The sequence below is a fragment of the Sminthopsis crassicaudata genome, chromosome 2, assembly GCF_048593235.1.
Source record: "Sminthopsis crassicaudata isolate SCR6 chromosome 2, ASM4859323v1, whole genome shotgun sequence".
NCBI classification, from domain to species: domain Eukaryota; kingdom Metazoa; phylum Chordata; class Mammalia; order Dasyuromorphia; family Dasyuridae; genus Sminthopsis; species Sminthopsis crassicaudata.
The window spans coordinates 272,835,523-272,860,299 of NC_133618.1; the positions used below are offsets into that span (position 1 = coordinate 272,835,523).

General features: G+C 33.5%; 1 protein-coding gene across 2 annotated transcripts in view; it reads left to right on the top strand.

Annotated features, from left to right (window-relative positions):
* The window catches only part of SNAP23 (synaptosome associated protein 23), a 49,284-nt gene that overhangs the window by 13,405 nt on the left and 11,102 nt on the right, over positions 1 to 24,777 (top strand). For both annotated transcript variants that reach the window (XM_074289390.1, XM_074289391.1), the window contains exons 2-5: positions 12,817 to 12,916; positions 14,210 to 14,251; positions 14,814 to 14,862; positions 15,589 to 15,706. In XM_074289390.1, coding sequence (XP_074145491.1) covers positions 12,860 to 12,916; positions 14,210 to 14,251; positions 14,814 to 14,862; positions 15,589 to 15,706 — 266 coding nt within the window. In that variant the 5' untranslated portion in view covers positions 12,817 to 12,859. The remainder of the gene's footprint in view (positions 1 to 12,816; positions 12,917 to 14,209; positions 14,252 to 14,813; positions 14,863 to 15,588; positions 15,707 to 24,777) is intronic.

Sequence of the window (24,777 nt, forward strand, 5' to 3'; positions counted from 1 at the left end):
GTATAAAGCAGTCATCCTCTCTCTTAAATCGAACTATCCTCCAGCTTCCTCCGGCCATTCAGGTTCATGACTATTATCAGCTCTTCCTTTTGTATGTAGCTAGTTGTCTAGATTTGGATTTTTCACTGCCACTGTCTCAAATTGATTTTTTTTTTTTGGGGGGGGGATACTTACCTAACCACCATTGTACATGCCTCTCTTATTTTCCTGCTTCCATTTTCTCACTTTTTTTAGGCTGGGGTTAAATGACTTGCCCAGGGTCACACAGCTAGGAAGTGTTACGTGTCTGAGATCAAATTTGAACTCGGGTCCTCCTGAATTCAGGGCTGGTGCTCTATCCACTGCACCACCTAGCTGCCCCCTACCATTTTCTCACTTTTAAGTTGAGAAATTAAAGCACATGAGGAGCGGCTCAGGGAATTCACCTTTTCCTTTCTCACCCATATACATTCCTGCACTTCGTGTTTTCCAAGAATTCATTCCACAAGTTGAAATCAATTCTGAAATTCTTACTCCTCACATCATTTCCCATCCTGGCTGCAGAACTTCATTATTCTTCCACTCATTCACTCTGCTTTTCTGTCTCTTTTTAACATATTGTCTTTCTCCCATTAGTTTGTAAATCCCTTGTGAGGGCTAGGACTGTTTTATTCCTTTCTTTGTATCCCCAGGGCTTTGCACTGTATGTTGCTTGTTGTTGGTGCTAAATAAATGGTTTTTGACTCTGACTGTGACTCTGCATTCCAATCTGACCTTAGTGCAGTCGCCAAAATGATTTTTGTGACTCTTGGCAAACCATGTTTTATTCTCAGTTCCCTGTTGCATTTAGGATAAAGTAGGATATCTGAAGTCTGTCTCTTTCAACAATTTTGAGTTCTTCCAACTTTTTCAAATTTACTTACTCAAACACTCTCTTTTGTGTAATTTGTTTTTCATCCAGTCTGATCTAACAGCTATTCCTTGAACTTGAAATTTCATTTCTGCTTGTGTTCTTTGTACAGACTATCCTCTTGGTTGGTATGTTTTCCCTCCTTAACATTGCCCTTAGGATCTTTATCTTCCTTCAAGGTTCAATCAAAGTTCTCCTTCTTTGAAATATTTTCTGATTTTCCCTCCCTGACTTTTTTTTTTTTTAAATAATTACTTATTTGTGTATTTTCTTTTCCCAGTAGAATATCAGATCCTTAAGGATAGTGTTTATTTTTTTCATTTGGCATTCCAGGTGCCAAGATGGTAGTTAATAAGTGCTTAGATTGATTTATAAGATGGTTCTGTTATGAATTCTCTTTATAGTTATGATTCAGGTTTTAAAAACAGTAATTCCCTGTTTCTTGTCTGCTCTTTTCCTGTTAATCCTTAGTATATTGTCATAAAAATTAAGAATCTATTTTTAAAAACCACATTAAAAATATGTTGTTGCAATACTATATGATGATCAATTCTGATGGACATGGCTGTCTTCAACAGTAAGAGGATCCAAATCAGTTCCAGTTGATCTGTAATGAACAGAACCACCTACACCCAGAGAAAGAACACTAGGAAATAAGTATGAATCACAACATAGCATTTATACTTTCTGTTATTGTTTGCTTGCGTTTTTGTTTTTTCTTTGGTTATTTTTACCTTCTTTCTAAATCTGATCTTTCTTGTACAGCAAGATAACTATATAAATAATATGCTTTGATGTAGTCAATCTCCATAGTTCTCTGGATGTGGATGGCTCTTTCCATCCTAACTCTATTGGAATTGCCTTGAATCACTTCATTGTTGAAAAGAGCCATGTCCATCACAAGTGATCATCACATAATGTGAAATTTTGTAAGCAATTGGAGGTAAGAATTTTCTGGAATTTTGGAAAAAGGTCAATATTGGAACCACAAATTGGGGAATCATCTGTTAAGAGAGTTAAAACTTTTTAGTAATGATTTCGATGGAATCTACTGTTCTGATGATTCTTTTGATACCCCACTAGAATCCTTACCTCTTGACTTTCCATTTCCTCACTTTCTTAATCATCAACATTGGATGATGTTCTGTTCTTAGGTTGCCAAACATTCCTGGAGAAAATAATGTAATCAAGATTTCTCCTTTATGGCCTCATTTCAAAAATATATAGAGAATTGACTCTAATTTATAAGAAATCAAGCCATTCTCCAATTGATAAATGGTCAAAGGATATGAACAAACAATTTTCAGATGAAAAAATCGAAACTCTTTCTAGCCATATGAAAAGATACTCCAAATCATTATTGATCAGATAAATGCAAATTAAGACAGCTCTGAGATACCACTACACACCTCTCAGATTGTCCAGGATGATAGGAAAAGATAATACTAAATGTTGGAGGGGATATGGGAAAACTGGGACACATAAATTGTTGGTGGAATTGTGAATGCATCCAGCCATTCTGGAGAGCAATTTGGAACTATGCTCAAAAAGTTATCAAACTGTGCATACCCTTTGTTCCAGCAGTGTTCCTACTGGGCTTATATCCCAAAGAGATCTTAAAGGAGGGAAAAGGTATGTACAAAAATGTTTGTGACAGCCCTCTTTGTAGTGGCCAGAAACTGGAAAATGAACAGATGCCCATCAATTAGAGAAGCTGAATAAATTGTGGTATATGAATGTTATGGAATATTATTGTTCTATAAGAAATGACCAGCAGGGTGAATACAGAGAGGCTTGGAGAGACTTACATGAGCTGATGCTGAGTGAAATGAGCAGAACCAGGAGATCATTCTACACTTCAACAACAATACTATATGATGATCCATTCTGATGGACTTGGTTCTCTTCAACAATGAGATGAACCAAATAAGTTCCATTTGTTCAATAATGAAGAGAACCAGCTATGCCCAGTGAAAAAACTATGGGAATTGAGTGTGCATCACAACATAACATTTCCACTCCTTCTGTTATTGTCTGCTTGCATTTTTGTTTTCTTTCTCAGGTTATTTTTACCTTATTTTAAAATCTGATTATTCTTGTGCAGCAAGATAACTGTATAAATATGTATACATATATTGCATTTAATTTATACTTTAACATATTTAACATGTATTGGTCTACCTGCCGTCTAGGGGAGAGGGTGGGCAGAAGGAAGGGAAAAGTTGGAACAGAAGGTTTTGCAAGGGTCAATGCTGAAAAATTACCCATGCATATATCTTGTAAATAAAAAAACTATAATAAAATACTAAAAAAAAAAAATTCTCCTTTATAAATTGAAAATGCATAATGAACTCTCCAGTTATTTAGCTTTGACTTTATTTGTGTGAAAAGTGTTTTCTAATTGTATTCATATAGTTCCTGGGTTTGTCTTGGCAGGTAGAAGCTCACATATTTTATTTTATCTACAATAATTTAAAGTAGAACTTTCTGTCTCTTACTGATAGGCTTTGTCAGTAATATATAGAAATGCTGATACTTTTTTGTGTGGGTTTATTTTGTTCTGCAACTTTGCTAAAACTGTTAATTGTTTGCAATAGATTTTTGGATGATTTTCTAGGATTTTCTAAGCATATCATCATATCATCTGTAATTATAATGAACTGTCATTATTGTTCCACATTTCTCCTAGTTTGTCTCTTACTGTCTCATTCCCCAGTGACTATCCTAAACCTTTCCCTTTCTTTTCAAGCTCTAGACTAACATACATTGACATTTGAATTCCCTTGTCCTCTTCTCTATAGCTCAAAACAGTCTTGGAAATTCCATTTAAAGTGACTACAAAATGCATAACATTTCTGGGAGCTAATATGCAGTAATATACTCAGGATTTCAATAAATAAAAATACATAACACTTTTCAGCAATATAAGCTTATTAAATAATTGAAGAGAATATTCGTTATTTTAGTTCTCACCAAGGTAATGAACATTATACTTTTATTTAACTTAGAACAAAAATAGGACTAAATTCCTTTGGGATATTTTCTTTTTTTTTTTTTTTTTTTTCTTTCCAAAACACTATCTAGTTCTTCCTCCTAATTTAACTCTATTTTTCTTTTGCTGGTTTCTTGACCCCTAAATTTATGGTTTTACCCAAGTTTCTATTCCCATCTCTCTTATATTCTCTCTTTTGAAATGACATTTATTTCCTCAGCTTCAAGATTCAAATCTACATAAATGATTTGTAAGCTATATATTCAGCCTTATAATTTAAATCTCTGTAATCTATATCTTAATTTTAGCCTCACATCTATGATTGCCTATAGGACATTTATACACTTTATGTAATTCAAATTCAGCTTTCTAAAATCAAACTCCAAAGCTTGTTTATTTTCTCCAAAGCTCTTTCTTCTTTTGACTTTACTTATTGTGCTAGTGTGGTATGATCCAGATCCTGGGAAGTTTGAATTAATTTCATTCTCAGGTGGACTGGTCTGAAATTGAGTTGTGAACTCTGGGAGAGGGTTGCATAATTATTAAGAGGGACGCTTTTGAGGTCTTATGGAACCTCCTTGAGGATTGCTTATACTTGGGAGCCACTGAATCTGAATCCTCAGACCCTGAATGATCCTTTGCTTTGTATTTGTACATTTCTAGACATTTCATCGTTTTTGTTAATGATATCATGCATCAGCCAGGCTGATATATCTGAAATCTTGGTATGATCTTTGATCCTTCTCTCTTCCCCACATTTTATATAGTCAGTTCTCAAGTCCTGACTGCTATCTTTTTCCTGCTTATATCACCCAAGTACAGGCCTTCATTGTCACCTGCCTGGACTGTCTGCTGAGCCTCTTTCCCTGAATCTCTTCCATTCTTTACATAATTGCCAAATCTAATCTTCTTTATGCACAGCTCTAGTCATCAGAGCAGAAACTACGCCTTAGCTAATTTAGTATTTCCTCTTCAGTGCCTTTCAAAGTATTCTAAATGTAGTAGATCCATAAATGTTTGTTAAATTGAAGGGGAAACTTTCACTCCCTAATTGATATCCTATCTCACTCCCAATAGAAACTATTCTACCCTTATCTCTTTTTAAGCCTCCCACCCTTTCAACTAAGGACATGATCTTTTACTTTACTGGGAAAATTAAAGCTGTTAATTCACCTTGAATTCTGTTTTTTTCCCCTCTTTTTCTTAGTCTTAAAACCCCATTTGACATTATTTCCTACCTTTTTCTCTCTCTCTCTCTCTTTTTTTTTTTTTTTTTTTTTTTTTCATTTCTGAAAATGAGGTGGTCAACACCAGCCCTTATATGTGTCTCTCACATTGTCCCTTCTTGGCATCCTCAGCATTTTTTCCTTGTCCTTCCCACTATTCTCTGATTCTTTTTCTGTCTGTCTGTCTCTCATATTTCTCTCCATCTGCTATCTGCTGTATTTGCATATTCATTTTCCTCCCTATGCCCGAATATGATCTGTATTTTGACTTAGAATGTCTTTTCTTCCTTTTACATATACCCTTTATCACATCTCTTTAATCTCTAATATTCGGTTTTTTTGTATCTATTGTAACCCTTCTTACTGCCTTCAAACATACTTGTCTTTTCCTTCCTCATATATTCCCTCCCCCCCCCCAAAAAAAAAAATCTAAACAAGCAACCAAACAATATTTCCTGGATTCTGTCAGCTCCTCAGGCAATAATTAGATCTGATGATCTTTTTTTTTTTTAAATTATTTTTAATTTCTTGATCTTTTTTTTTTTTTAAATTATTTTTAATTTTTATTATATATATTTTTATAATATTATCCCTTGTATTCATTTTTCCAAATTATCCCTCCCTCCCTCTACTCCCTCCCCCCGATGACAGGCAATCCCATACATTTTATATGTGTTACAATATAACCGAGATACAATACATGTGTGTAAATACCATTTTCTTGTTGCACAATAAGCATTAGATTCCGAAGGTACATGTAACCTGGGCAGACAGATATTAGTGCTAACAATTTACATTCACTTCCCAGTGTTCCTTCTCTGGGTGTAGCTACCTCTGTCCATCATTTAGATCTGATGATCTTTTAAAAATACTTGTGCTCTTGACTTCTTTGTTACATTTGACACTGTCCACTACCCTTTTCTAGAACTAGGATATTCTTTCTTTCCTTGTAAAAGTTTTTATGATTTTAATCTTCAAGTTCTCCCCCCATTTCTTTGAATTGCTCCTTCTCAGATTCCTTTGGTGATTCATCATCCAGTAATAACAAAAATTTGATATTTGTATAGCACATACCTGTGCCTGCCACTGTGCTAAAGTGCTTGTACTATTACTCTCACTTGATCTTTACAACAGACCTTGTGGGATAGGTTCTCTTGTTATCACTCCCATTTTACAGATGAGGAAATTGAAGCATACTGATAAAATCATTTGCCCAGGGTCATGTAGCTAGTGTCTGAAACCAGATTTGAAGTCAAGTTTTCCTGATTTCAGGCCCAACCTTCTATCCTCTCTTCACTCTGCCTCCTAAATGCCTCATCCCACATCATGAATGTGCCTTAAGTCTCTTTCCTAGGCCCTCTTTTTTCTTGATGCATGCTCTCTTGATGACCTCATTAATTCTTTTGGATTCAGTTATTATATTAGTGCATATCATCGGCTTACCAGATGATCTATTTATTCAGATCTCTTTACCTAGCTGTAGTTTTTCTCCTGAGCTTAAGTTCCGTGGTCTACCATTTTTCTACTCTTCAAAGTTCTGAACCTCAGCATTAGTCTCTATTCCTCATTCTCTGCTACATCTTTCCATTTCTACCTCTCCTTTCTGACACTTTTTCTGTACTCCTTTGATCTCCACTTTAGTTCAGATCCTCATGGCCTCTTAGGCTCTTTCAATAGCCTTTTAATTATCTTGCTTCTCCCAACTGCAGTCTATCCTCTACTTAGTTGCCAGAATAGTTTTCTTCAAGTTCATATTTGACTTTTGTTAGTCTTCTGCACAGGAACTCTGTAGTTGTCTGTTGCTTCTAGGATCAATGCAAATGCCCCAGTCAGGCTTTTAAAGGCCTTAACATTCTGGACCCCTCCTACTTGTCCATCCTTAATACACATTATTCTACATCTTATGAGACTGGCTTTCCTGATCCTCACAAATAACACTTTATCTCCTGTCACTGTGCCTGGAGTGGAACCTAACATTCTCCCTCTTCCGCCCTATCTCTAAGATTCCCTGATTTCCTTCAAGAATCAGTTCAAGCATTATCTTCTCCATGTCATTTTTCTTGATCTTTCTACCTGATAGTACTTTTCAACTACCATGTGTATGTGTTTTGTATATGCAAATGTTTTTCTTGTTAGAACGTAAGTTCCTTGAAGACAGACAGGGTTTGTTTTGATGTTTATTTGTGTCCCCTCTCCTTATTTCCTGGCACATAGAATTTAATAAATGTTTGTTGATTGATTGTATCCATCCTTTGTATATCTTGTCTGTGGTACTTCTCTTTTTTTAAAATTCAGTTTTAGTTTTATTTTTTGTAATAGCTTTTTATTTTCAAGATACATGTTTTCATAAAGTAACTTCTTAGTAGTTAGGTATGGTACTAAATCTATTTGGTGGCATAATTTTTATAACATTGATACAACCTAGTGATAATGAATATTTCTCTAATAGCTTAATAAAGTCTGTATTTCTGAAAAATTTGTAGTTGTATTTGTTTTGTTTGTCTGTGTATTATTTCCCAAACATTTTCTACATTTTGTATCCATGATGAGTGGAATTTATTCTTTTATCTCTAGCTAATTAGAGTGGATAGCAATTTACTGAAAGGCTGACGGGTATTCTTTTGAAGTGCTTGTACCTGCAACAGGTTTCCTCCTATGAGATTTTATGGAGAGCAAATAGACATAATATTCCTTCCTCTTTTCCTCACCATCTTTGTCTTTCTTTTTTTATTATTATTATAGCTTTTTATATACAAAACATACGCATGGGTAATTTTTCAACATTGATCCTTGCAAAAACTTCTGTTTCAACTTTTCCACTTCTTCCCCCCACCCCCTCCCCTAGACGGCAGGTAGTCCCATACATGTTAAATATGTTAAAATATATGTTAAATACAATATATATGTGTGTGTGTGTATATATATACATATATATATACACACACACATATTTATACAATTATCTTGTTGCACAAAAAAGATTGGATTTAGAAAGAAAAGAAAAATAACCTGAGAAGAAAAAAACAAAAATGCAAGCAAACAATAACAGAAAGAGTTTAAGTGTTATATTGTGGTCTATACTCATTTCCCAGTATTCTTTCTTTAGTTGTAGCTGGTTCTGTTCATTACAGATCAATTGGAACTGATTTGGTTCATCTCATTGTTGAAGAGAGCCATGTCCATCAGAATTGATCATCATGTAGTATTGTTGTTGAAGCCTCACTTTTATGGGCCAGAACTCTGAACTTGAAACAAAGTATTCTTATAAGGTACTAAGTTAGTGGAATTGATAGAGACAATAGTTATCTAATTTAGCATGGTTCAGTATGATTGATTTATCCTGCAAGGAGATGTTATGGGCCAGAACTTGAAACAAGGTGTACTAAGTGGAAGCCCCCCAAGAAACCTGCTCCCAGAGAATATTACACCTCACCATCTTTTTCTTGTCTTATTGTCATTTCTTTAACAATATGAAACAATAATGGGGACACTGGACATCCTTGCTTTTTCTTTGATTTATTGGGAAAGTTTCAGGAAATCTTAGGTTCAAAGTGTCTCTTTTTTTACTAGGTCACTAGTGTGTTGTGATCATGAACAAGTCATTTGATATTTCTGGCCTCAGGTAGCTGTCTTAATCTTAAATTTAAAAAAAGGTAAACAAAATATATGTAGATTTCTGTCATCAGGGAGCTTGGTTTATATTGAAATTGTTCATTATGTATGTATCAAAGCCTTGATCAGCATAAAAATAGCTCAACTTTCTGGATTTATATAATTCCCAAATACTTTAACATTTAAATTTAGCCTTGTAGAGAAGTTCTAAATATTTTTGGAACTGCAGAAATTAACATTGCTGCAATCAGTACACCAAATCAACATCACTACTATCCATTGTGTCTATCTTAATTTTGCTTTTTTCTTTTCTTTATGCTTCTGTTCCTCAAATCATTTAAGTAAGAACACATGATTCCTTTTTGAATAGACATTACTTCCTTAGAAAAATCTGACAAAGCAGTAATAAAAAGAAGAAAGAAAAAATGTTATTAATAAATTTCACAACTTCTTTAAAAAACATATACAAATGTTACTTATTGCATAGCAGCTTCATATTTCAAAGTATCTAGGATATCATTTTATGGGTACTTACATGGGTACTTCCTCCATACAACTCAGAATTTCTCTGTGCCTCATTATCTTATGAGATTGACTATGCCACAGATTTTAATCTGATGGCGCTCAGAATTCATCTAGTCCAAGTCCTTTCATTAAATCCCAGAGTGATGAGAATCTTATCTAAGGACACATACTTGGTAAAGTGTGTGATTCCTCTGATTCTCACACTTTTTCCTTTGTATCATCCCAGTCCTGTCATAATCTGTTATAGAGAATCTATCCCAAATATCAATTAGATTCCTATTTCGCAAACACCATTATAATGCCTGGGCTTTCCATCTGTAAAGCATCTTGTTCTTGCTATCTTACTAACTAGTCTATGTTTGCTGACTTAGACCACATTTTTCCTTTTTTATTCCTCTTTTTCTTAGATTTTTAAAAAAGTTGATTCCATTTGTTTGCTTATTTTTTTTTTTTTGTTTTGTTTTGTTTTTTGTTTTTTCCCTGTTCCATATTTAAGGGAACCAGAATTGGTCAATAAATATCTTAAGAGCCAAAGGTAGATTTGAGAAAAGAATGAAGCCACATGCCCTTTGCATCATTTTATTTTTGGTATTTTTCCCTTTTAGTTGGGTGCTACCTTTTAGTCATTTGACTTGGGTCATTTCCTCTTTTAAAAAATGTAAATGAGAAATGAGTCCTAGAGTAGCCAAACAACTCAAGAGTACCTTGATGTCCCTTATTAAGTCTATATCTACTATCTTACATATGTGGTAGATGGGAAGGATCTCCTTCCTTTAATTTCCTTGGAAAAATTAATTCTTTATAGAGGCAAATTCCTTATTAATATGAATGGAGGCCTTTGGCATGATGTACTTATGATATACAATTCTAGTAAGTATTATAATCCTAGAGGCTGAGCACATATCAGTTATTATTCTCTTCTTATTCTCTTTCTTCTTGTCTCCTATCTTCTCCCCTTTTCAGCTCTTTTGATTTAGATTTGTGTTAATAATAAAAGCCAACATTTATATAGTTCTTAGTAAATACCAGGCACCATGCTAAGTCATTTACAATTACATATTACTTCTTTTGATCCTCACAGTAACTCTGGGAGAAAGGTAAGTATTTATTTTACAGATGAAACAAGCTGAAGTTAAATGACTTGCTTAGGGTGGCATAGCTGTTAAGTATATGGGGCAGGATTTGAACTTAGATCTTTTTGACCCCAGGCCTGGTACTCTGCCTCAGCCTCTGCAAGAGAGGAAAATATCTTTGTTAGATACATTTCATCTCTAGTCTCTCCATCCCTAACCAGGAGTTATTTTATAAGTTCTGGTTCAAAAATCCAAGTTCTGTTCTCTGTCTTTTTTGTTTTGTTTTGTTTTGTTACCATCAGTGTTCATTTTAATGGCAATTAACTTTTTCTTCAAGTATTATATATTTTTTAAATAGTATTTTCTAAATACAAGTAAAGACAAATTTCAACTTTCATTTAAAATTTTGAATTTCAGATTTTTTCCCCTCGCCTTCTTCCTCCCCAAGACAGCATTTTCATATAGGTTACATATGTACAATCATGCAAAGCATACTTCTATATTAGTTTTGTTGTGAAAGAAGAAACAGACCAAAAGAAAAAAAAACACCAAAACCTTCAAAAAAAGTGAAAATAGTATGCATTGATCAGCATTTAAACTCCATTAGTTCTTATTAGTTCACATTAGGATGTGAATAGCAGTTATACTCATGAGACTTTTGGAATTGTCTTGGATCATTATATTGTTGAGACTAGCTAAATCATTCATAGTTCATCACCTTACAGTGTTACTGTTCTTGCCTACAATATTCTCCTTGTTCTGCTTACTTCATTTTGCATCAGTTCATGTAGGTCAGACACTGTCTTACTAACCAGCTCATTAGCTCATCTAATTTTTGCAGTATGAAATTATTCAACTGTATCAGGAAATAATGGTTTGGGCAGAGAGAATTTCAGTCTGGAAACATATTTATCAAGTACCTACTCTATGAAAGGCTTTTAAAAATTGTTTTCAGTTTTATCTTCCTCTTTACCCTTAGGTCAGAACTGGTGATATTTATCAAAATCCTTCTGGTCACTTGAAAAAATAAAAGAGTAAGGTCCTTCCCTCAGGAATCTGCCCATAAGTTTCCCAAGGACCTCACAGATATTTTTTCTGAAGCATACAGTTCTTGAGATCAAGCTTCCTTACATTTTTTTGAACCCTCATCTCTAAGCGAATATTCCATGTACATAGATCTTGATGTTGTTGATTTCTAGACAAATCCGAAAAACTTCTAAAATGACTGAGGTTGGATTTGTTCCTTTTTTTTTTTAAGTTAGTGCTTCAGATCGGGCTACAGATTTAGCACAATAATATTTGGATTTGGAATTTGAATTGTGGAAGTGGATATACTTAAAAAGGCCACTAAAATCCTTCCTGAAATCTGATCATTTGTTATAGAACAATAATTTTCTGTTACATTTATACACCATACCTTATTCAGCCATTCTCCAGCTGATGTATATCCACTCAGTTTCTAATTCCTTGCCATTTCAAATTGCTGCTACAAACATTTTTGCACACATGGATCCTTCTTTTTTTTTTTTCTGAGGAAGTTGGGGTTTAAGTGACTTGCCCAAGGTCACACAGCTAGAATGTTTTAAGTATCTGAGGCTAGATTTAACTCGGGTCTAACTGATTTCAAAGCTAGTGCTCTATCCACTGCACCACGTAGCTTCCCCTTTAACTTTTTTTTAAAAGAGAATTTTGAATTTCCTATTCCTTCATTTTCTCTTTCCTTGAGAAAGTAACCAGTTTGATATAGATTATAGATGTACAATTATGCAAAACAGCAGTACAATTTTCTAAGTGATTTGGCCAAGGCAGAATAATTAGTATGTAACAGGTAAGACTTAAACAGACTTTCCTTTTTTTTAAGTTAGTGCTTCGGCTGCAGATTTAGCACAATAATGTTTGAATTTAGAATTTGAATCGTAGAAGTGGGCATACTCAAAAGGCCACTGAAATCCTTTCTTACCTTGCTCCTCAATTCATAAAACTTTCTTTGGACTGAAGACTAATATAAACAAAATGATTTTTTAAAAAAATCAAATTAATGGGAGATATCTTTTCTTTCTAATTACATATAAAAATAATTTTTAAGATTTTAAAAAATTTTGAGTTTCAAATTCTCTTCCTCTCCTTGAGAAGGTAAGCAATTTGATATAGGTTATAACATGTACAGACAGGCAGAATATTTCCATATTAGTCATGTTGTGAAAGAAAACAGACAAAATATATCCCAAGAAAAATAATGTATAAAAAAATGTGCTTCAATCTTTATTCAACTTCATCAGTTCTTTTTTTATTTTTGGAGGTAGAGAACATTTTTCTTCATGTATCCTTCAGAATTATTGTATTGCTGTGAATAGCTAAATCCTTCACAATTGATCATTATACAATCCTGGTTCTACTCACTTCACTTTGCTCCAGTTCATGTAAATTTTAGTGATCTTCCAAAGTGAGAATAAGATGCTTTAATTCCTGAAACTTTGTTTGTTTGTTTTTTTAAAACAGAATATCTCAGTAACTGTTTCTTTGTCAAGAATTTTGATTCATTATGGATGATCTGTCAGCAGAAGAAATTCAGCTAAGGGCTCACCAGGTGACTGATGAGGTAAAATATTTTATTGAAAGTCTTAGTTCATTTCCCATCTCTTATCTGTATTGTTCTTTGATCTGAGGTGAAGAAGGATCATTTAAATTTTTTTTGACCAACTTTTAGTAAATATTTGTTGATGGATCAGCCTGGAGAATTCATTTGGTATGTTATTATTGCCTTCTTAACCTTTTTCCTCCCAAAAAAAAAAAAAAAGACAATAAAAATGTTAAAAGAAATTCTAACACAGTCTACCCTAAATAAAGGTACTAGATAGAGCTAATAGTCACCTAAAATCTGATATGGAACTAGTATGATCAGATCTGTGCTAGATGACTTTGGCAGCTGTGTGAAGGGATTGGGAATAATTGAGGCAGAAAGTCCTCCAATTAGGAGGCCATTGTAATAGTTCTGATGGGAGGTATAAAAATCTGATCTAGATTGATGACTGTCTATATGGAAAGATGAGGACTGTTCCTTTTTGATCTTTATATTCCTAGCACCTAATATGGTGCTTTCTACATAGTAGGTACTTAATAAATTCCTGTTGATTTATTGAGGATTTTGAAAATAAATTTAAGATTTATTGGTGATGGAGTACCTAGAACTCTGGTTGGCTATTTAATATTCTTACCAATGACTTGGATAATGACAGATATAGTATGTTTACCAAAATTGGAAAGTGAGAAAAAATTTCTTAAAACTGAGGATAGCTAATATGTTGCATGACAAAATCCAAAACTTTTGTGACAGGTTAGTGCATTGGGCTGAATCTAATAAGATAAAATTCAATAGGGAGAAATGTGAAGTGTTGAGACAAAAAAGGCCAAAGGATCAGTCTTAATCTTTTTGGTTCCAGAGGGCAGAATCAGAAGTACTAGGGGGAACTTGCAAAGAAGCCATTTAGCCTTGATGTTAGAAAAAATTTAAAAATTAGTACTGTCCAGAGATAGACTGGGTTGCCTTGAAAGATAGTGAGGTCTTCCTTCATCCAGAGACTAGATGACTATTTGGCAGTTATGTTATAATGGGTATTCTGTGAGCTATGAATTAGATAACTGTAGAGAGATTCCTTTTGATTCTCAAATTCTGTGATTCAGTGTTTCTCTGAAGTATCTGATGAAAATCAGCTTACAACTTTAATGACAAATTTTTTAATTGTAAAATTGCTTAAGAGGTAAATTGGCAATTATTTTACATATAGTAGAGAATAACATCCTAAAAATGGTAAACATGGACATTTGTTTTTATAAGTTCTACTTATACTAAAATGTTAGATTACAGCTTTGTTTTTTGTTTTTTCCTCCCCAGTCCCTGGAAAGCACAAGGAGAATCTTGGGTTTAGCCATTGAGGTAAGAGAATATTACTAGGAATGTTCTACTTTTGGGTATCCTATTGAGCACATCATGATGTCACTGTTCTAACTTACAAAGTTTCTGACTTGTTTAGCATTTGGATCAGTAATACCTAGAAACATTTATTGCCTGGATAATGTTATGTTTGACATAAAGTCGATTCTATCTAGTCAAGAATAGGAATTGAGCAAGGAAGGATTGTGTTAAATTTTAGTATTCTGAATAAGTTTACAATACTTTTTGTTTGAAAACTGAAAGTATTGATGTCATCGATGATATGTAATGTCAACACTTGATTTTTCCTTTTCTATTAGTATAGCATTATAGGGACAATTAATTTAATACAAGTCTTTGACTTATTTTTCACTCCAGATAGTGACTACATTGCAAAATACACATCAAAAATACTGGCTTAATCTGTCTAGAATCTTGCTTTCTCTGATTTTGATGTTTTCTCTGTATTTCCTATGGGCTTCTTATTTTATATTTGTGGATATTAGTCCTTTTATTTAGCTATACTTTAGACTTATTTATTTGTTTATTTATTTGCTTCTTTCAGTCTCAGGATGCAGGAATTAAAACCATCACTATGCTGGATGAACAAGGAGGTAAGTTTGGAGTCATTGGAGGCATTGGAGGAAGTTTTGAATTTCACTTTGCATATGATCTTTACTGGTTTTGTTGCAATCACAAAACTTTTCATGTGTTTGTGTTTCCAAATATGTATCCTTTAAGAGTGCCCTTTCCCATGTGGATGGTACTTTTTTCCACCTCAAACCTCTTTAATAGTTTGGATTATTCAGTGTTTGACTTTTCCATTGGAGTTATTAAGAAGTTACTGTATGTCCAGAAAATCTGACTTTGGGCTTAAATTTGATTAGTCACCTAAACAAGTTTGGGGGACATCAGATTGAAATATTACTTGGAGTTCAATATTATATGGGCCTGGTTCTTAAGGTTCTTGTTTATTCAGAGGTTTGAATCTGCTGACCTAGGAATAATGTTGAGTATCTAGTTTCAACGTTTCATATGATAACAAAACTGAACTAAGCTCTTCCTGGGTCAACTCAAATTCAGATATTAGGGGCTAGGTGCTTTAAACTTTGGCACATCCCAGATTGACTTTATGTCAGACAGTATTTATTTATTGTCTATTTACTCTTTCACTGCCATTATAGACATTTACTAGATTAGATTAATACATTATTAGATTTGGGATTGTATTATATTATGCTGCCTCATACAGTGTTATTTTCTGGTTGGGGAGCTCTCTAGAACATTTGTGATAGCTAGTGACTTCCCACAAAATTTAACTTTCAAAAAACTCTTCTTAGAAAAACTGAATCGCATAGAAGAAGGCATGGACCAAATAAACAAAGACATGAAAGAGACAGAGAAAACCCTAACAGAACTCAACAAGTGTTGTGGCCTTTGTGTTTGCCCTTGGAATAGGTGAGTTGATGAGTCAAAGCTTGAAACTCACCATTGTTTCCTAGAGGGTATTATGAGAGATTTTTTTTTCCTTTTCTTTTCTCTTCTTTTTTTAATGATAGTGATTGTTTTAAATTGTTATACAAGTTTTACAAAAAAGATTCCCCTTTCATGTTTTCCCTTCTAGTGAAATGTGTATGTGGTTTTAAGACAAACTTAGGGACTTTGTTGCACATCGTATAAAATGTATGTTGATCTGTTTAAAAAGATAAGTAATAATTTCATATTGAATTTAATGTTCCTTGAAAATCACAATTTAATCTATTCTGTTTTAAAATAAGAAATGAGGTTTTTTTGTTGTTTTTTCTTGGATCTAGAGAGAAGTGGGTGGAAAAATGTATCTGGCTGTAAAAAAGTGGAATGGAGTTAATATTTTCTTTGTTGAAATTCATTTTTCTTTCTTTTTCTTTTTTTTAAAATTTTTTTTATTAAAAATAACAGAATAAGAAAAAGGAAAAACAGAAAAGGAATATAGAACAAGACAAAAGAGAACATTGTCTTGTGCCCAGCAGAACATCAGGGAAGATTCAAAATATACACATACACACATACATACATATATATGTATGTATCTATACAATATATACATGAACAGAAGACATATTCATGAGTGTCCATGTTCCTTGTAATTCTTTTGTTCTCTGCTGTGTACCTTTTTTACTTTTTTTCTGCCTTTCATCTTCCCCACTTTCTGTAAGCAGACTATAATCCAGAAAAGATATATTTATGTATACATATGTAGATCTATACATACATGTATAAATCTCCCCCCCCAACATATCTTTCCTATCCCTGCTGACTCTTTGCTTTAATTCTGCTCCTTAATTTGTCTTGCTATTGTGTAACCTTTCCCCATCCATGAATCCATCCCTTTTCTTCTTCCTACACCTTTTGCTTCCCTGTCTGCCAATCCCTCCTCCCTTATTTCTTTATAGATTTTGGTGTATACACACACATATATATATATATATATATATATATATATATATATATATATATATATGTTTGTTATATAGATATAGATTTTGTGTGTGTATGTATGTGTGTATATATATGTATGTATATATAGATACATATATGCCTTCATGACATATATGTAGGCACATATGTAAATGTTGCTTATTTAACCCATTCCCAATTGCGAGCAGCTTTTCAAAACTATGAGCCCTCCTTCCCCCTTTAATGCCAGTATATCTGTTCTTCCTCTGTATCTCATTTGTATAATATAATTTTGAGCTACCTTATTGTTGATGTCAGTCTTAAATATATAGTACACATTTCCCATATAAAAAAAGCAAACAATTTGTCTGTTAAATTCCTTGAAATTGATCTTTTGAGTTCAGGTTTGGTTGATAGGAAATTCTGAAAATCTGCAAGTTCATTGGATATCCATTTTTTCTCATTCAATATTATGGGTAATTTTATTAAGATATTTTTGGGCAGAGGCCTTTTTTTTTTTGGATTGCCTATAGTTATGATTTCAGGACCTGTGGTTTTTTAATTGTGGCTACTGATAAGTCATGTACAATTCTGATTGTAGGTCTGTGTATTTTTTTCTTGTTTCTTGCACAATTTTCTCTTTAATATGGGGATTTTAAAATTGTGCTTTCCAGAAAGGATCTTGTAATGTAAAGTAATGATTGGTGGATTTTTTTCTCTTTCTATCTTCCTCTCGAGTTCTATCACTTCAGAACAATATTTGTGGATTATTTCTTGCATTATTGTGTCAAGGTTCTTTTTTTGGTCACAACTTTCAGATAGTTTAATTATTTTTATATTTTCTCTTCTTGATCTGTTCTTCAGATCTCTTGTTTTTCTTATAAGGTGTTTCACATTCTGTTTTGTTATTTCTTGGTCTCTTATAGCTTCATTAGCTTCCCCTTGCCCAATTCTAATTTTCAGAGAGTTATTTTCATCTTTGAGACTCTGTGTTTCTTTTTCTAGTTGTATAAATTCTCTCTGGGCAGGGAGCCATTTAAAGGAACTTTTTGGAGTAGAAGCTTTTTTTTTTTTTTTTTTTTTTTTTTTTTACTACAGTGCCCTCCTTTGAAGATGAACCCTGGTCTTCCTTGTACCCATAGAAAGTTTTTATGGTTAGGTTTGCTCTTCTTGGCAACACATTTTTAAAAAAACATAATACATATTACTGTAAGCTCCTCTAATCATGGGGAGAGAAGATGATGGTGTCCTTAGCTTCACTTCAGTTTACCTTTTGACCTGGAACCCCAAACCAAGAGTTCCACCCACCTTCAAGTTCTTGCAGCCAGCAGTGTCACTGCCCTGCTGTGCTTCTGCAATCACAAGTGTGCTGGTTTCTTCTCATTCAGGGCCGAGTCTCTGCAGCACAATTAGGCCTGGCATTCCTGATTAATGAGGTTCACTAAGTCTTCCTTGACTCAGACCTTAGACTCCCCATGCATTTGGAAGGTGAAAGTCTCCGTGACTCCTGCTGAGGCTTCAGCCAAACCTAGCTTGACCCAGGGGTCCTCACTTAGTGTTTCTGAGGAGCTAACCCAAAGGTGCTTAATCCCCAGCCTAGGAGCTTTCTGCAGATCTTCTTTGGTTGTACCTGGAAGACCCTGTTCTGCCCCAAGTCTTCTTGACTTTTTAACCAAACCATGTTTGCCCTAAGGCACATTAGTTTTTGTTTTTTTTTTTTTTTGTGGGAGAAAATTGAAGAACTTGAAATTTACCAACTTCTTCTCGATCTTCCCAGAATCCTCAATATTTCCTTTTGTTAATCATCAATAAGTACCAAATACTAGTACAATGGTAGTACAATAAGTACTAAAAGAGGATCTGTGGAGAGTTCTATTCTATTCTACTATGATGAACAAATAGTTATCAAGCAGGTATTAGAGAATACTTGCTTGATTACTATTTGTTCATCATAGTAGAAGTAGAGAATATGAAGAGATGGCATGATGTATTGGAAACAATAATGGATAAAATTCGGTTTTTGCTTCTTAATATATATCTATGTGAAATTAGACAAGGCATTTAGGTTTGTAAAATGAGGGAACTGGACTAGATTGATGAGAGTTAGGAAAGGGGGAACCCCTTTTGGGTCAGCGCAAGGATAGTCCTGTGACTGTGCAGAGTCCCCTCTTAAGGAATTTACTGGCCTGAAAATCTAGATTGATAAAAAAGGTTTATTGTAGGGGTTTAGAAGTAAAGTTTAGTTAGTAAAATTGAGGGTACAGATAAAAAGGCACCAGAATAGGTCCAGTGGGCAGAAACCCTTGACATGACCAACTTAAGGATGCCATGCTTAGGACTTCTGCAAAGCATGAACTCCAAGATTGCCCCTTTTCTTAATGGGGGCTCTTGGTGATCTTGAAGGTGGGTGGAGTCCCAGGCACTTGGCGGGTTTTTAGCCAGAGTCAGCTTTGAATACAATTCAATGAGTTTTCAGATAAGGAAGAAACTGTGGGGGTTGGGAAAACTGAAGTTAGCTTAGATCCCGTGGGGGCTGGGGAAAGCCTGGATATCACTGAAATTCAAAAAGGAAATTTAAAGGGACCTCAACCCCCATCAAGATAATTGCAAACTAGATATAATTCAATAATCTCATTTTCAAAAAATTCAGAATATTGTTAGAAAAACAAAAAAGAGTAGTAAACTATACTGGAAGTAGATATCAGATGTTAAATGGTATGTTTTATCTAGATTGTAAGTGCTAGATAAAGGAAAAAGTGGAATAATATGAGGAATCTTCATGAAAGAGTTAAGATTGAAGCTGAGGCAGCAGCTAAAGGATGGATTGGGATGGAGAAAGATTTTTCCCATTAGGAGACTAGACTATTGCAGTGGCCAAAGATGTTTTGAGGGGAGTTTTTTCATAAGTGGTTGGTCACTTAAAAGGTAAATGTTTGAAGGCTGAACTCAATCTTAGAATAGAATAGCATTTGACAACCATCCATTAATTTACATTGTAAAAATGATAAATGACACTAAATTCTTATTAATTAGCTTTCTTATTTTTTTAATACCAATCTCTTGTTACTGGTAGGGGATATTTAAATATTCAGAATAATTGCATGTTAATTTTGAGCAATCAGTTTTATCATTTCCTTCATGAGGAGTTAATCTATTAAATTTTCAATTAAAAGAAGAAATATATTGGCAACTTTTGATTCTAATAAGTCATAATAAGCGTTTTAAAGTTGAATGACTTCAGAGTGCTGAAGGCTTAAATTTTTTAAACTTTCACTCATTTCTCCACATATAATTGTTTAAATACAACTTCCTGAATCTTTTCTCTTCCAGCTGTATATTGTGGTATGGTCTTGAGGCCCTTTACCATCCTGATTGGCCAAATATTTTTTAAGTTAATCATAACCTTTTATTAGCACTGTTGACTTCTTTAGTTTTCTGTTCCTTAAAACCTACAAATTCTTTTCTGAACTACTGTTTACCTTGTCTTCCCTATTTTGGTTAAGAAGTTGATTTTTAAGTGCAGATGTTAAAGTGTTACACTTAGCCCTAATAAAATTCAATCCAGTGTTTTAGTTTCTCAAGACTTTTGGATTCTGACTCTATAATTAATTTATTAGTTATCCTTCCCAATACTATGCTGTTTACCAACTTGATAACTATTTTATCTCCACCTGTATATCACGAGAAAAAGATTAAATTGTCCAAGGCCAAATATTCTGGACATCTTTCAGAGACTTATTTCCAGATTGCTCCTTAAATTCATTTAATCATTTCTGAATCCATTTAGCTATACTTGTATCTAGTGATTACTTTTTCATTTTGTCAGAAGAAGAAATTTTTGTCTAAACGTTTACTGAAATATGTTAAATTAAATCTACAATGTTGTCCTGATTTGGTAACCAGTTTGACATTACTCGTTCTTAGTGAAACCATGATGATGGTTTCTTTGGGATAATTCCTTTCCTAAGAATTAAAAGAGAATTGACATTCTCTTTAAAAATTTGTTATAAAATTTTGCAAGGACCCAAAGTCAAGCCCATAGACTTATAGTCTATGGACTGTTCTCATCCCAGTTTTCAAGAAAACAAAAAATGCCTCTCTTCCTCCAGCCTTGTGATACCTCTTCTATTCTCCACGTTTTTCCAGAGATCATTGAGAGTGGTTTAGCAATCACTTCTGCTTGTTCTTCCAGTAATCTAGAATATAGTTTATTGGAGCCTGCTTACTTGAACTTACTGACTGCATCCAGACAATGGCTTGTCTCCCAAATTCTCTTGTATATCAGCTTCCTGTCAGCTTTTTTTGTTCTGTTTTTTTTTTTTTTTTTCAGTCTAAAGCTTATTTCTAATGGCTAAAGAAAACAAAAGCTCAATAAAAGTTGAGTAGCTTTGCCTGTTCTTCCATATTATTTCATCCACTTGATCAACAGTTCTTTTTTGTATTGTGATCTTTTTAAAAAAAATTCAATAGTATTTTATTTTTCCAATTACATACAAAGACAGAACATTCACATTTGTAAAACCTTGTGTTCCAAATTTTTTTCCCTTTCTTCCTTCTTCTTTCCTCCCCAAGACAGCAAGCAATCCAGTATAGGTTAAACTTGTACAATTATTCTAAACATATTTCCATATTCATCATGCTGTCTAAGAAAAAATGAAATCAAAAGGGAAAAAAACCATGAGAAAGGGAAAAAAAAAAAATAACCCAACCAAACAACTACAACAAAAAAGGTGAAAATACTATGCCTTAATGTGATCTTTTTTCTATTCTTCAGTTTAACTTAAAAAACTTGTCTTAGCAAATATATATATATATGTTTTTAATAGTTTTTATTTACCAGATATATGCATGAGTAATTTTACAACATTGACAAATGCCAAACCCTTTGTTCCAATTCCCCCTCCCCCACCATGGCAGGTTGACCAATACATGTTAAATATGTTAGAGTATAAATTAAATACAATATATGTATACATGACCAAACAATTGTTTTGCTGTACAAAACTGTCCAAATATTTTTAATTCTCTCTAAGCAACTTCAAATCTCATTCAGTTCAATTCAACAAGCATTTATTAGGCACTAGAACAGTCAAAGACAAAAATGCTTTCTTTGCTCTTAAAAACATAATTTCTATTAGGTGAAAATAAGAAATAAATATCAGGCATATAAAAGATAAATAGAAAGGAACTTGAAAATGGGAATACTAAGCTGGGTTTTAGGATTCAGTAAAAGCCTCTTGTTAAGAGTCAATACTTGATCTGAGTTTTGAAAAGACCTAGGGGTTCCATGTTGTAGAAGTGAGGAGGAAGGTATAGAAGAGACAGTCTTGCCAGAGGTGTAGGGTCAGGAGATAGAATGTTACATATGAGAAACTGCAAATAGAGCATTTTGAAACTTAGAATCCATGAGGTGTGGAATATTTTGGCATCTGTCTAGAACATAGGTGACAGTCAGATACTGAGCACTTTAACTTTCTTGATGAGGAGTTTATATTGTCCAAAGGCTACTGGAAGCTACCAAAACTCCTTGTTTAGGGAAGTGACACGGTATCACTTGTGTTTTAGGAATAACATTTTGGAAACTATATAGAGCCTGGATTAGAGTGTGGAGAGAGCAGAGGTTAGGAAACCAATATTTCAGCAAGCTAGGTGAAAGATGATGTGCCTGAATTTGGGTGCTGGCCCTCTAAATGTAAAGAAGTAATCAGAAGTGAAAAATGTAGGGGTAGATTTGAAAAAGACTTGGCATCTGATTGGATGTGGAGGGTGAGGGATATAGACCTTTCTTCTGCTCTTCTTCAACTATGTAGTTCTTTTATTTCTTGCTAAAATGAGAATAACTTATTTTATACATGGAAAGATCATTGAAGAAAAAAACATTCAATGCGTTCATAAATACTTCTGTTATAGGTATATGGAGGAGATGGAACTTAATGTCCTTTTTTCACTTTATTTCCTTTTTATAGCACAAGTAGAATGGCTTTCATAGAAATCTAAGAGATACAGAGAATACCATAGAGCTGAAACACTATCCCTAAGGGAAGATTTTCTCCAACAAGTATAGTGGAATCAAGGCGTACCTACTCTGAATAAACAATTGATCCCTTAAGAAAACTTGAGCTCTTGGACAAAGGAAAAACTTATCTTGTTTTACTACTAACTCTTTACTTATTAATGCATTTTCTTTCAGATCTTACCTGTTCTTTTATACTCATTTGAGACCTCCAGCACTAGGTTGCTCCTTGTTCTTTTCTCCATATCTTGGTGTTATTTAGAGGTTCTCAAAATCTTAATTTCTTCAACTTTGTACACAAAGAAATTTTGTACAGCTAACAAATATTTTCATGTTAATATACTAGTATTCCAAAAAAACATTTTCATCATGTTTTGTTCGAAGCTCTCCATTTTAGCATGGACCTTGTTGATGCTTGAATACCTCTAAAATGGGATAAACCAGAGGGAGTTTCTCAAAATGAGTGAACTGGAAAATAGTCTGGAAAAGTAAAGGATCCAATGGAAATGAATGGCAGTTGGCTTCAAGTATTTCAAGGGAAGTCTGATGGAAGAAGGATTATATTTTATGGTTATTGAATCCAGGTAGGATGTGAGAAAGGGATTTAGGTTTAATGCAAGAAGAAACTTCTTAATAATTAGAACTGTCCAAAAATAAGCTGCCTTGGGAAGGAAGAAATTCCTCTTTAGTGGAAGTCTTCAAGAAAAGACTGGATGTCTATTGCTGGAGTATTTTTTAAGAGGAACATCCTCATTTTAGATATAAGCTCTACCAGATGATCTTCAGAGGTCCCTTCTGATTCTGAGATTCTATGACATCTGAATGGGTGCTACAAGATTTTTTTGTTAGCTTAATTAGTTGAAACCCTGTCAGTAGTGGCTTACAAGGGACCATGTGCTAGCACACAAAAATAACTTCAATAAATATATTAATTAAAATTTTGATTTTTTTAAAGAACCACTGGAAATAATGCCTTTTTTAAAAAGTTGCTCCATTCTCTTCACAGGAAGTGTGTTAAGATCTTCACATTGGAGAATTGATAGTATAACTAATATTAGTTTAAAATTAAATATACTTAAGATTAAAAGTCCCAAGGTGATGGGATGTCTAATGCCCCAATTTATTATATTTAGATTTTACTCTCTTAACTTTATTTTTATATAGTTATCTAAGTAGCTAGCAACACTATTTACAGTTGGCTTCAGAATCTAGTGTGTTGTTGTGTTATATATTTTGGTTAAACATTTGGTAAATAGCTACTCTTCATAGAGAAAATAAAATATTAATATAAGGAACCTCCAATGTGGTGGTCTTTTTTTTTTTTTTTTTTGCTAAGGCAATTGAGGTTAAGTGACTTGCTCAGGGTCACACTGCCAGGAAATGTTAAATGTCTGAAGGCCAGATTTGAACTCAGGTCTTCCTGACTTTAGGTCAGTACTCTTATTCACTGTACCATCTAGCTGATGTCACATGTATTCTTCTTCTTTTTTTTTTTATTATTTTATATATATATATATATATATATATATATATGTACATATATATATATATATTTTTTTTAATAATATTATCCCTTGTATTCATTTTTCCAAATTATCCCCCCCCCTCCCTCTACTCCCTCCCCCCTGATGACAGGCAATCCCATACATTTTACCACATGTATTCTTCTTAAGAGACATAGGACACATACCAGACTTCCTCTGGTAATATTCATGTTGATTACTTGAAAAAGAAAAAGCCATATGACTTCCCATAATTCCTTAAGTGCTTTAACTCTAGTGACTTCTTCTGTTCTTCAACTACACAGTGTTAAAGTCACATCTAATATCTTCAAAATTATCTACATATAAGGTCTGGAACTTTTGAGTTCTTCTCAAACCACAGCTTATTTTATTTTATTTTTTTAAATAAATTTTTATTGACATCTTTGTTTTATATTCCCTGAATTTCCTTCTAGGGAATTTTTTTTTAGGAGCCATCTTTCAAATACATACACACAGAAAAAAAAAAAAAAAGAAAAAGAGAAAGAAGAAAAGAATTGGCAAAATTGATCATTACATTGAAACAGTATCCATTATGT